This window comes from Ascaphus truei, chromosome 14 (assembly GCF_040206685.1).
Source record: "Ascaphus truei isolate aAscTru1 chromosome 14, aAscTru1.hap1, whole genome shotgun sequence".
In the NCBI taxonomy this organism is placed as follows: domain Eukaryota; kingdom Metazoa; phylum Chordata; class Amphibia; order Anura; family Ascaphidae; genus Ascaphus; species Ascaphus truei.
The window spans coordinates 16,386,061-16,397,090 of record NC_134496.1 but is presented as its reverse complement, the minus strand read 5'-3'; the positions used below and the strand labels follow the sequence as shown (position 1 = coordinate 16,397,090).

The window sequence follows — 11,030 nt, the reverse complement described above, 5'->3', positions numbered from 1 at the left end:
TGGGAGACTGTAACAGAGAGATGGGGGGGGGGAGAGACTGTGACAGAGAGATGGGGGGGAGAGACTGTAACAGAGAGATGGGGGGGGAGAGACTGTAACATAGAGATGGGGGGAGAGACTGTGACAGAGAGATGGGGGGGGAGAGACTGTAACAGAGAGATGGGGGGGGAGAGACTGTAACAGAGAGATGGGGGGAGACTGTAACGGAGAGATGGGGGGGAGGGACTGACAGAGAGATGGGGGGGGAGACTGTGACAGAGAGATGGGGGGGGAAAGACTGTGACAGAGAGATGGGGGGGAGAGACTGTAACAGAGAGATGGGGGGGAGAGACTGTAACAGAGAGATGGGGGGGGAGAGACTGTAACAGAGATGGGGGGGGAGGGAGAGACTGTAACAGAGAGATGGGGGGGGGAGGGAGAGACTGTAACAGAGAGATGGGGGGGAGAGACTAACGGAGAGATGGGGGGAGAGACTGTAACATAGAGATGGGGGGGAGAGACTGTAACAGAGAGATGGGGGGGGGAGAGACTGTAACAGAGAGATGGGGGGGAGAGACTGTGACAGAGAGATGGGGGGGGAGAGACTGTAACAGAGAGATGGGGGGGGAGAGACTGTGACAGAGATGGGGGGGGAGAGACTGAGGGACTGTGATTAACTCCCCCGCTCTCTCTTACCCAGGATTTGTGGCCTGTGGTCAATAAGAGTAGAGCTGCTCGCTTCTCTCAGCTGGTCTCCGTGGCTGAGACTTTGGTGCCTCCCTCCCGTGGCCGGCTGCTTATGAGAAGGACGCCTTCCTCAAACCGGACTTCACCTCTCTGGACGTCGTGACATTCAGTTCCAGCGGGATCCCTTCCGGCATCAACATACCCAACTGTGAGACCCCTTCGCCAGCGCTCTAAAGAGACTGCCACCATCACCAGCACTCTAAAGACACAGCCCCTCCCTCACCAGCGCTCTAAAGTGACTGCCCCCTCCTTGCACGCGCTCTAAAGAGACTGCCACCATCACCAGCACTCTAAAGACACAGCCCCTCCCTCGCCAGCGCTCTAAAGTGACTGCCCCCTCCTTGCACGCGCTCTAAAGAGACTGCCCCCATCAACAGCACTCTAAAGACACAGCCCCTCCCTCACCAGCGCTCTAAAGACACAGCCCCCTCCCTCACCAGCGCTCTAAAGTGACTGCCCCCTCCTTGCACGCGCTCTAAAGAGACTGCACCCACCTCGCGAGCGCTCTAAAGAGACAGCCCCTTCGCGAGCGCTCTAGAGAGACAGCCCCCTCCTCGCGAGCGCTCTAGAGAGACAGCCCCCTCCTCGCGAGCGCTCTAGAGAGACAGCCCCCTCCTCGCGAGCGCTCTAGAAAGACTGCCCTCTCTCTCCGTCAGATGATGACATTAGACAGTCGGTCGGGTTTAAGAATGTCTCCCTGGGAAATGTCCTGTCCGTCGCATCCTCCAGTGACCGCGAGAAGCTGACGTTCATACGCGAGGTGGACAAGGTACGCACTCTGACCATGAACACGCTGCGCTGTATAATGGTGCTGAGTATCTCTACGCTGATATTGAACCCGCTGCGCTATACAATGGTGCTGAGTATCTCTCCCCGCAGGATCTGTTTATAAAGCTTCGCGTTCCATCATTTGAAGTTCAGGTCGGACTCCACGAGTTACTCGGCCACGGCAGCGGGAAGCTCTTTATACAGGTTTGTCCCACGCTGCTCTCTCGCACGGAGGCTCTGTCTGTCACTGGGAGGGGGCGGTCTCTGGGAGGAGGGGGGGGGCGGTCTCTGGGGAGGAGGGGGGGGCGGTCTCTGGGAGGAGGGGGGACGGTTTCTGGGAGGAGGAGAGGCGGTTTCTGGGAGGAGGGAGCGGCGGTTTCTGGGAGGAGGAGCGGCGGTTTCTGGGAGGAGGGGGGACGGTTTCTGGGAGGAGGGGGGACGGTTTCTGGGAGGAGGGGGGGGCGGTTTCTGGGAGGAGGGGGGGCGGTTTCTGGGAGGAGGAGAGGCGGTTTCTGGGAGAGGAGCGGCGGTTTCTGGAGGAGGGGGGACGGTTTCTGGGAGGAGGGGGGACGGTTTCTGGGGGAGGTGGGGGGACGGTTTCTGGGAGGAGGGGGGCGTTTCTGGGAGGAGGGGGGGGCGGTTTCTGGGAGGAGGGGGGGCGGTCTCTGGGAGGAGGGGGGGGCGGTCTCTGGGAGGAGGGGGGGCGGTCTCTGGGAGGAGGAGGGGGGCGGTCTCGGAGGAGGGGGGGCGGTCTCTGGGAGGAGGGGGGCGGTCTCTGGGAGGAGGGGGCGGTTTCTGGAGGAGGGGCGGTTTCTGGGAGGAGGGGGACGGTTTCTGGGAGGAGGGGGGACGGTTTCTGGGAGGAGGGGGGACGGTTTCTGGGAGGAGGAGAGGCGGTTTCTGGAGGAGGAGGGGCGGTTTCTGGAGGAGGGGGGGACGGTTTCTGGGAGGAGGGGGGACGGTTTCTGGGAGGAGGGGGGGGACGGTTTCTGGGAGGAGGGGGGGACGGTTTCTGGGAGGAGGGGGGGGCGGTTTCTGGGAGGAGGGGGGGCGGTTTCTGGGAGGAGGGGGGGCGGTTTCTGGGAGGAGGGGGGGGCGGTTTCTGGGAGGAGGGGGGGCGGTTTCTGGGAGGGGGGGCGGTTTCTGGGAGGAGGGGGGGCGGTTTCTGGAGGAGGGGGGGCGGTTTCTGGGAGGAGGGGGGGGCGGTTTCTGGGAGGAGGGGGGGCGGTCTCTGGGAGGAGGGGGGGCGGTCGGGTCTTGGAGGAGGGGGGGGCGGTTTCTGGGAGGAGGGGGGCGGTTTCTGGGAGGAGGGGGCGGTTTCTGGGAGGAGGGGGGCGGTTTCTGGGAGGAGGGGGGCGGTTTCTGGGGAGGAGGGGGGGGCGGTCTCTGGGAGGAGGGGGGGGCGGGAGGGAGGGAGACTGTTTCTGGGAGGAGGGGGGGGGGCGGTTTCTGGGAGGAGGGGGGCGATCTCTGGGAGGAGGTGGGGCGGGAGGAGGGGAGACGGTTTCTGGGAGGAGGGGGGCGGGTTTCTGGGATAAGGGGGGGGGGGCGGTCTCTGGGAGGAGGGGGGGGCGGTCTCTGGGATGGAGGGGGGGGCGGTCTCTGGGAGATGGGGGGGGTGGGCGGTTTCTGGGACATGGGGGGGCGGTTTCTGGGACATGGGGGGGCGGTTTCTGGGAGATGGGGGTTGGTCTCGGGGAAGAGGGGAGGTGGGTGGTCTCGGGGAGGAGGGGGTGGTCTCGGGGGAGGAGGGGGGTGGTCTCGGGGAGGAGGGGGGGGGTGTAGTCACATACGGGTCACGGCCGGTCCCTGGGACGCACTCACAGCAGTTCTCTCTCTCGTAGGATAAAAATGGGACTTTTAACTTTGACAAAGACAAAGTCATTAATCCAGAGACCAAGGAGCTGGTGAGTGAGGAAACGCCCCCCCTCTCTCCCCTCTCTCACCACGCCCCCCCCCCCTCTCTCACCACGCCCTCCCTCTCTCGCCTCGCCCCTCCTCTCTCACCACGCCCCCCCCCCCTCTCACCACGCCCCTCCCTCTCTCACCTCGCCCCCCCCTCTCTCTCACTCGCCCTCTCTCACCTCGCCCCCCCCCTCTCTCACCACTCTCCCTCTCTCCCCTCCGCCCCCCTCTCTCACCTCGCCCCCCCCTCTCTCACCCACGCCCTCCCTCTCTCACCTCGCCCCTCCTCTCTCACCACTCTCCCTCTCTCACGCCTCTCCTCTCCCTCTCTCACCACGGCCCCCTCTCCTCTCTCACCACGCCCCCCTCTCTCACCCACGCCCCCCTCTCTCACCACGGCCCCCTCTCCTCTCTCACCACGCCCCTCCTCTCCCTCTCTCACCACGCCCCCCTCTCTCACCACGCCCCCCTCTCTCACCACGGCCCCCCCTCTTTCCCTCATACACTCACACACACTCTCTCTCACCCTGCCCCCCCAACCTCTCTCACCCTGCCCCCCCCCCCCCCCACACACTCTCTCACCCTGTCTCCCCCCTCCCCCCCTACTCTCCCTCAGGTGAAGAGTTGGTATAAGCCGGGTGAGACCTGGGACAGTAAATTCTCCACCATCGCTTCGAGCTAATTGTATTAGGAGTGCAGAGCGGAGAGTGTGTGGGCCTCTACCTGTGTTTCAATGAGGAGGTTCTGAGGTGAGCGCCCCCCAGCGGTGACGGGGGGGAAGCAGGCGAGCTGGGTGCGCATAGGGGTGACAGTGCTGATGTGCGCTGGGAACGCACACAAGGGGCAAAGGATGTGTATTGGGGGTGACGCACATGGGTGGACAAAGCTATGTGTGGGGTAGCACATACGGGGAGGGACAGCTGTGCTTGGAGGGGGGAAAGAGCTGTGCGTGAGGGGGAAAGCACACTGGGGGGGTGGGATGAGCTGTGCGTGGGGGCGGGGACAGAGCTGTGTATTGGGGGGAGGAGCGAGCTGTGCGTGGGCGGGGGGGGTATTGCACACAGGGCAGATCTGTGCATGGGGGGTGGTGTTAACGCACACAGGGTGCCCCGATCTCACCCTTCTCTCTCCTGTAGGATTTTCGGACATGAATCGCAGAATGCACAGGACGTTATATATGTCAACTGGCTGAATATGGTCAGAGGCGGGAGTACTGGGCCTGGAGTATTATACACCTGGGACTGGGACTGGGCCTGGCCACTGGGGACAGGTATTTACTGTGTATATCATCATCTTCAGCCCGTGTCTCCCCGCCGCTGGATGAGGCCTCCCCACTGATCTCCCGGGTACCGCGGTTACAGCCTCTTCTCCATGTCGCTCCCACACGCTTTCTCATCTCATCCCCATGTTACTTTGGGTCGTCTTCTTGGTCTTTTAGTCTCTCTTGGAATCCAGTTGAGTTCCATCTTTGTCCAGCGATGGTCGTTTCCTCTTGCGATATGTACAGCCCACCGCCATTTGAATTTCTTACCCTGTGTGATGATGTCACAGACTTTGTTGGACAAAGATGGTACTCGACTGGATACGAAGAGACATCAAAAAGACCAAGACATCGACTAGAAGTGAGAGGGGAAGATGAGATCAGGACCTGTGTTGTGCTCGGAGAGGTCTTGGAACAGCAGTACCGGGAGAGATCATTGGGAGGCCTTGTTGTGTTAAAGCTGAGTGTGGCTGCCGGTGCGGCGGCGGCTCGGAGCTGCCGGGAACCCTCGGAGTGCGGCTCGGCGCTGCCGGAACCCTCGGAGTGCGGCCGGCGGCTCGGAGCTGCCGGAACCCTCGGAGTGCGGCCGGCGGCTCGGAGCTGCCGGAACCCTCGGAGTGCGGCCGGCGGCTCGGCGCTGCCGGAACCCTCGGAGTGCAGCTCGGGCGGCTCGGAGCTGCCGGGAACCCTTGGAGTGCGGCCGGCGGCTCGGCGCTGCCGGAACCCCTCGGAGTGCGGCCTGCGGCTCGGAGCTGCCGGAACCCTCGGAGTGCGGCCGGCGGCTCGGCGCTGCCGGAACCCTCAGACTTGTCTTTGTTTCCCCCTGAGATATTGTGGCATTTCCCCCCCCTCCCCTTCCTATAGAGCCACTGCTGGCTCAAACAAATGGTTGGGGCAGGGGGTCAGGGAGCGGGGCAGGGGGTCATAGCGGGCAGAGAGCGGGTAAGGGAGGGGGGCAGGGGGTCAGAGCGTGGCAGGGAGCGGGGGTCGGGGAGGGGAGGGGGGCAGGGAGCGGGGCAGGGGGTCAGAGAGTGGGTCAGAGCGGGTCGGAGCGGGGCAGGGGGTCAGAGCGGGCAGGGAGCGGGGCAGGGGGTCAGAGAGCAGGGCAGGGGCTCAGAGAGCGGGGCATGCACTGGACTGTTATGGGACGCTATACTTACTCGGGCAGAGACGGCGCCATCAGACACGTCTCAGACAATCTATTCTAGACCAGTTCCATTTGGGTTTGGCTACCTGGGGCTGGGTATTGATAATACCCCCCATGTGCTCTCTCCGCCTCGCTCTACCCTCCCCCCCCACTCTACCCTCCACTCACCCCCTAATCATCATCCAATCTCTCCCATTAATATTATATCCCAGTCAATCAGTCCCAGTTGGATACCCCCACCCCACCCCACCCCACCCTTTCTGTTGGTTAAAGTAACTGTACATAAAATATTCTATTTTACACAGTAACTAGAGACAACATAACCCCCTTCCCCCCCCCTCACGGCCCCCCCCCCCCCCCCCCTCCCCACGCTTGCGATCCTTACCTGCGGCGGCGTCTCCGGCATTCTCAGTCTTCTCCCCTGCAGCTCCTGTTAAAATGGGCGTGTGGCATCAAATGACAGCGAGGCGCTACGCTGCGTCAAGTTGCCATGGCAACGTGACTCCACATGACCTGCGTGACCATTTTAACAGGAGTTGCCGGGGAGAAGCCGGGAGACGCCGCCGCAGGGTACTCGCCTCGCCGGCACGTTTCGAGCCCGGTAATATATATATATACTGTAATACGTCATTTGCGTATCTTTTATAAATATTTACGCACTTTTTCTTGGCAGAGGAGACACTGAAATACATAAACCTATAGGAGTGTGTGTGTGTGTGTGTGTGTGTGTGTGTGTGTGTGTGTGTGTGTGTGTGTGTGTGTGTGTGTGTGTGTGTGTGTGTGTGTGTGTGTGTGTGTGTGTGTGTGTGTGTGTGTGTGTGTGTGTGTGTGTGTGTGTATGTATATATATATATATATAATCTCCCCACCCTCTCTCTCTCTCCCCCGCAGGCGCACATGCAGGCTCGCTTTGTCATACTCCAGGTACTCCTGGAGGCCGGGGACGGCTTTGTCACTATCACGCGCAAGGTGGGGGGTGACGGGCGCCCAGACGCAGAGGTGTCACTGAACAGGGACAAGATTGTGAGCGTGGGGCGGACCGGCCATACAGCGCTTCCTGCAGCGCCTGCAGGTACCTCTAGGACTGTGCAGGGACCAACCTTTCTAGGTGTTTCTACCTCTCTCTTCCCCCTATCACTCTGCTCCCCCTCTCTCTTCCCCTCCCCCTCTCTCTGCCCCTCCACCTCTCTCTCCCCCTCCCCCTCTCTCTCACCCTCTCTTCCCCTTTCTTCCCCTCCCCCCCCTCTCTCTTCCCCTCCCCCCTCTCTCTTCCCCTCCCCCTCTCTCTTCCCCTCCCCCCTCTCTCTTCCCCTCCCCCCTCTCTCTTCCCCTCCCCCTCTCTCTTCCCCTCCCCCTCTCTCTTCTCCTCCCCCTCTTCCCCCCTACCCCTCTTCCCCCCCTCATCTCTCTTATCCCCCCCATCTCTCTTCTCTCCCCCCCATCTCTCTTATCCCCCCCATCTCTCTTCTCTCCCCCCCCATCTCTCTTCTCCCCCCCCCCTCATCTCTTTCCCCCCCCTCATCTTCTCCCCCCCCCCCCCATCTCTCTCCCCCCCCCCCCCCTCATCTCTCTCCCCCCCCCCCCCCTCATCTCTCCCTCTCCTTGATACATTTCACCCTGCCTCCCTCCCCCCTAGGTGTATAAATCCACTGCGGATGTAGACAGAGGCCGTGCGATGTACGAAGGATATTCCTCGGTGACTGACGCTGATCCTCACAAATTCCTCTCCCTGCGCGATATAGTGATAATGAGAAAGGCGGAGCGGAAATCCTTTGTACAGATAAACACCCAACTCACAGGTCAGCACCCCTAGGACTGGCACAGGCGATAAAGAGCGTGGCGCCTCTGGGCTGGACAAAGAGATGCACAATAACTGGGACGCTTTTATTGGGCTAAAGGGTCAGTCCCACCTAGGAGCAAAGTGACCAAATGACAGGGACGTGTTTAATGGGTTAAAGGGTCAGTCCCACGTAGGAGCAAAGTGACCTAATGACAGGGATGTGTTTAATGGGTTAAAGGGTCAGTCCCACGTAGCGGCAAAGTGACCTAATGACAGGGACGTGTTTAATGGGTTAAAGGGTCAGTCCCACGTAGGGGCAAAGTGACCTAATGACAGGGACGTGTTTAATGGGTTAAAGGGTCAGTCCAACGTAGGGGCAAAGTGACCTAATGACAGGGACGTGTGTAATGGGTTAAAGGGTCCGTCCCACGTAGGGGCAAAGTGACCTAATGACAGGGACGTGTTTAATGGGTTAAAGGGACAGTACCACGTAGGGGCAAAGTGACCTAATGACAGTGATGTTTAATGGGATAAAGGGTCATTCCCACGTAGGAGCAAAGTGACCTGATGACAGGGACGTGTTTAATGGGTTAAAGGGTCAGTCCCACGTAGGAGCAAAGTGACCTAATGACAGGGATGTGTTTAATGGGTTAAAGGGTCAGTCCCACGTAGCGGCAAAGTGACCTAATGACAGGGACGTGTTTAATGGGTTAAAGGGTCAGTCCCACGTAGGGGCAAAGTGACCTAATGACAGGGACGTGTTTAATGGGTTAAAGGGTCAGTCCAACGTAGGGGCAAAGTGACCTAATGACAGGGACGTGTGTAATGGGTTAAAGGGTCCGTCCCACGTAGGGGCAAAGTGACCTAATGACAGGGACGTGTTTAATGGGTTAAAGGGACAGTACCACGTAGGGGCAAAGTGACCTAATGACAGTGATGTTTAATGGGATAAAGGGTCATTCCCACGTAGGAGCAAAGTGACCTGATGACAGGGACGTGTGTAATGGGTTCTGGTTGGGCTGTCAGTGACTGTTGTGTCCCTGCAGGTGACACGGTGGATGTCCTGCAGTATGACAGCAGTCCCTCGGGTCTCATCGCCTCCGTCCTGCAGAGATTCCCAGATGACGCGGAGGAGCTGGAGAGAGAGATGTTGGCGCTCAGCGCTGCTGACGGCCATCACTGGGGCCTGCACATTGGCAACTAACAGGGCGCGTGCAGATCTCCTGCAAGGGAAGCGTTAAGGGAGTGATGCTCTGCGGGTCACCGGCAGGGGAGGGGTTAATGTCGCGACGCTCTGCGCACCTGCAGCAAGGGAAGGGTTAATGTGGCGATGTCCTGCAGCTATCTGGCAGGGCAGGAGTTAATGTGGTGATGATTATAGGTCTCCGGCAGGGGAGGGGTTACTAGAGCGATGCCAAGCGATAGAATAACATGCAGTGTGGTGCTGGCCCTGTGGCCATGAAGAGGTTAATTAATGACGAATGAAACATGTTGGTTGATTCTTAATAAAATGATTTTACAACAATGTTATTCTCCTTCCTGGGGAGCGGTGACACGGACTGATACATCAGTAAAGAGTATGTATCAGCGCTCAACCATACATAAAGAACAGAAAAATATCCTGTGAATAAAATCCACTCAACTTACAGACAAAGGTGACGTTACTCCAACCCTGACCGTACCATTTCCACATTATATCCTGAAACCAAAACAATGTCAATCTTATACAAGAAATGCATCTCCTTCCCGTAGTGATGAGCAGCAGCCGGAGTCCCAAAGTCCTGTATATTAAACAGTTCGATGGTGGATATTGTGGTGCTCAAAACCCAGAGAACTGATCCATAAATCCAATAAGTGTCCAGACGTTGATATAGTGTTCACTTCATATAATGCATGCTTAAAGAGATATGAAAAGGGTATGTGCCTAGTGGTGTTCACTTGACATCCACATATAATGACACATATATGTACACCCAAACATATAAGTATAATAAGCAACAATGTCCAATGAAGACAGGAACAATTACATGGCACTATGGCCCATTACCTGTATATTGCAGGAGCAATAAGAACATCCACGATGTGCACTTGACAAGGTGCTTCGGCATGAAACGCGTAGGTGCGTTCATGTAGTCCCTGTTTTTTTGAGGGCTTGCAATAAACAGCTGATTTGTTAAGTTTGGAGTCTGCCTGGGGTATATTTCTCTCTTCGAGTGTGAACGTCGCTGGCTGTGCTCTGTTTGGCGTACTGCACCGACACACTTTATTCGAGCAAATACCCAGTATGTACCTGGCAGATACCTGGAATGCTCCGCTCCTCACCTCTGACAAGCCCCGTTGCGTTTGCCTTCCCAGCCTGGGTTCATGCCTGGCTGACGGGCGGCTGATCTGTTAAATGATAATGATTAGGATTTAATAGGCTGCAATGCTTCGCGTGTCTACCAGATGGCATAAATTCATGAATTGTAATGCAGTATATATATATATAATGTGCAGTATTGCAGCCAGCGGGAATAAAAAGCTTCAATCCCTGCCTGGAAAATAACGCAATGCACTCGGGCAGAAAACAGTCACAAACCTCAATACACCCGGGTATACCCGAATTCGTGGGACTAGCCGAGCTCGAATAAAGTGTGTCGCCAGTGTACTATCGTCGGTATATTAAACATACTGATATTAGGAGGATAACCATGAAATCCGTCCTGTCACAATACACGTGGCCAGACTTCAACTTAAATAAAACAGTCCGCAACGCAAACTCTGAAAAAAAACCCCATCACAATCAGACGAGGGTCACGGGCTGGTGCATGATGGAGGAGCAGAAGTATACTGTCACTAAAATCAACCAATGTTTTGGTCCAAAGGACCTTCTTCAGGGTGACTTGTACTGGCAGCAACACTGTGCGTTGATATTAAGCTGAATCAGCGGAAGCTCCTTATGTGTAAAGTATACGTCTCTGCCTCCTGGTGTTCAGCCGTCCTCAGCGTGAGATGCACTTTAGGCCGCGTCCATAGGGGGCGCAATCAAAATGCTGTGCCTCTGAGGCCGGCCATAGAGTGCGCGATGGGAAGCGCCGGCGCTCGCGATCCACGAGAAGACGTGTTTGTCGTGCAACGGCCGGGTCAAGTGAGCGGTTTGCCCAATCAGGGCAAACCAGCTCCGTGATGTCATGGCCACGCCGCCGATGCCTCCCCACCGCATCTACCCCTAGGACACACATTGGTGCTGCTACAGGCGTGCGTGGCGGTCGTGCGCGCTCACCATGGTCTTTATATGCACAGTTATCCCTGCAGCCCATGTGGAGTGGCCTTTGATTTAGGGCACGCATATACCTGCTGATCCCCTGTATAATTCAGGCCTCGGCTACCTCTTGAAACAGCCATTCATGCGCGGACTGCCTGGCTCTCGTGAATGAAAGGGTTAAACACTGTCCCGTTGCTTG

The 11,030-nt window shown here is 58.0% G+C and overlaps 1 protein-coding gene across 1 annotated transcript in view; it reads left to right on the top strand.

The window, feature by feature from the left end:
• The window catches only part of DPP3 (dipeptidyl peptidase 3), a 28,679-nt gene extending 19,567 nt beyond the window's left edge, over positions 1-9,112 (top strand). The window contains 13 exon segments of the mRNA XM_075569387.1: positions 680-752; positions 755-874; positions 1,383-1,495; positions 1,606-1,698; positions 3,339-3,401; positions 4,016-4,108; positions 4,111-4,148; positions 4,536-4,602; positions 4,604-4,669; positions 6,699-6,845; positions 6,847-6,879; positions 7,444-7,606; positions 8,634-9,112. Of these exon segments, the coding sequence (XP_075425502.1) occupies positions 680-752; positions 755-874; positions 1,383-1,495; positions 1,606-1,698; positions 3,339-3,401; positions 4,016-4,108; positions 4,111-4,148; positions 4,536-4,602; positions 4,604-4,669; positions 6,699-6,845; positions 6,847-6,879; positions 7,444-7,606; positions 8,634-8,791 (1,227 nt within the window). The 3' untranslated portion in view covers positions 8,792-9,112.
• The last annotated feature ends 1,918 nt before the right edge of the window (positions 9,113-11,030 follow it).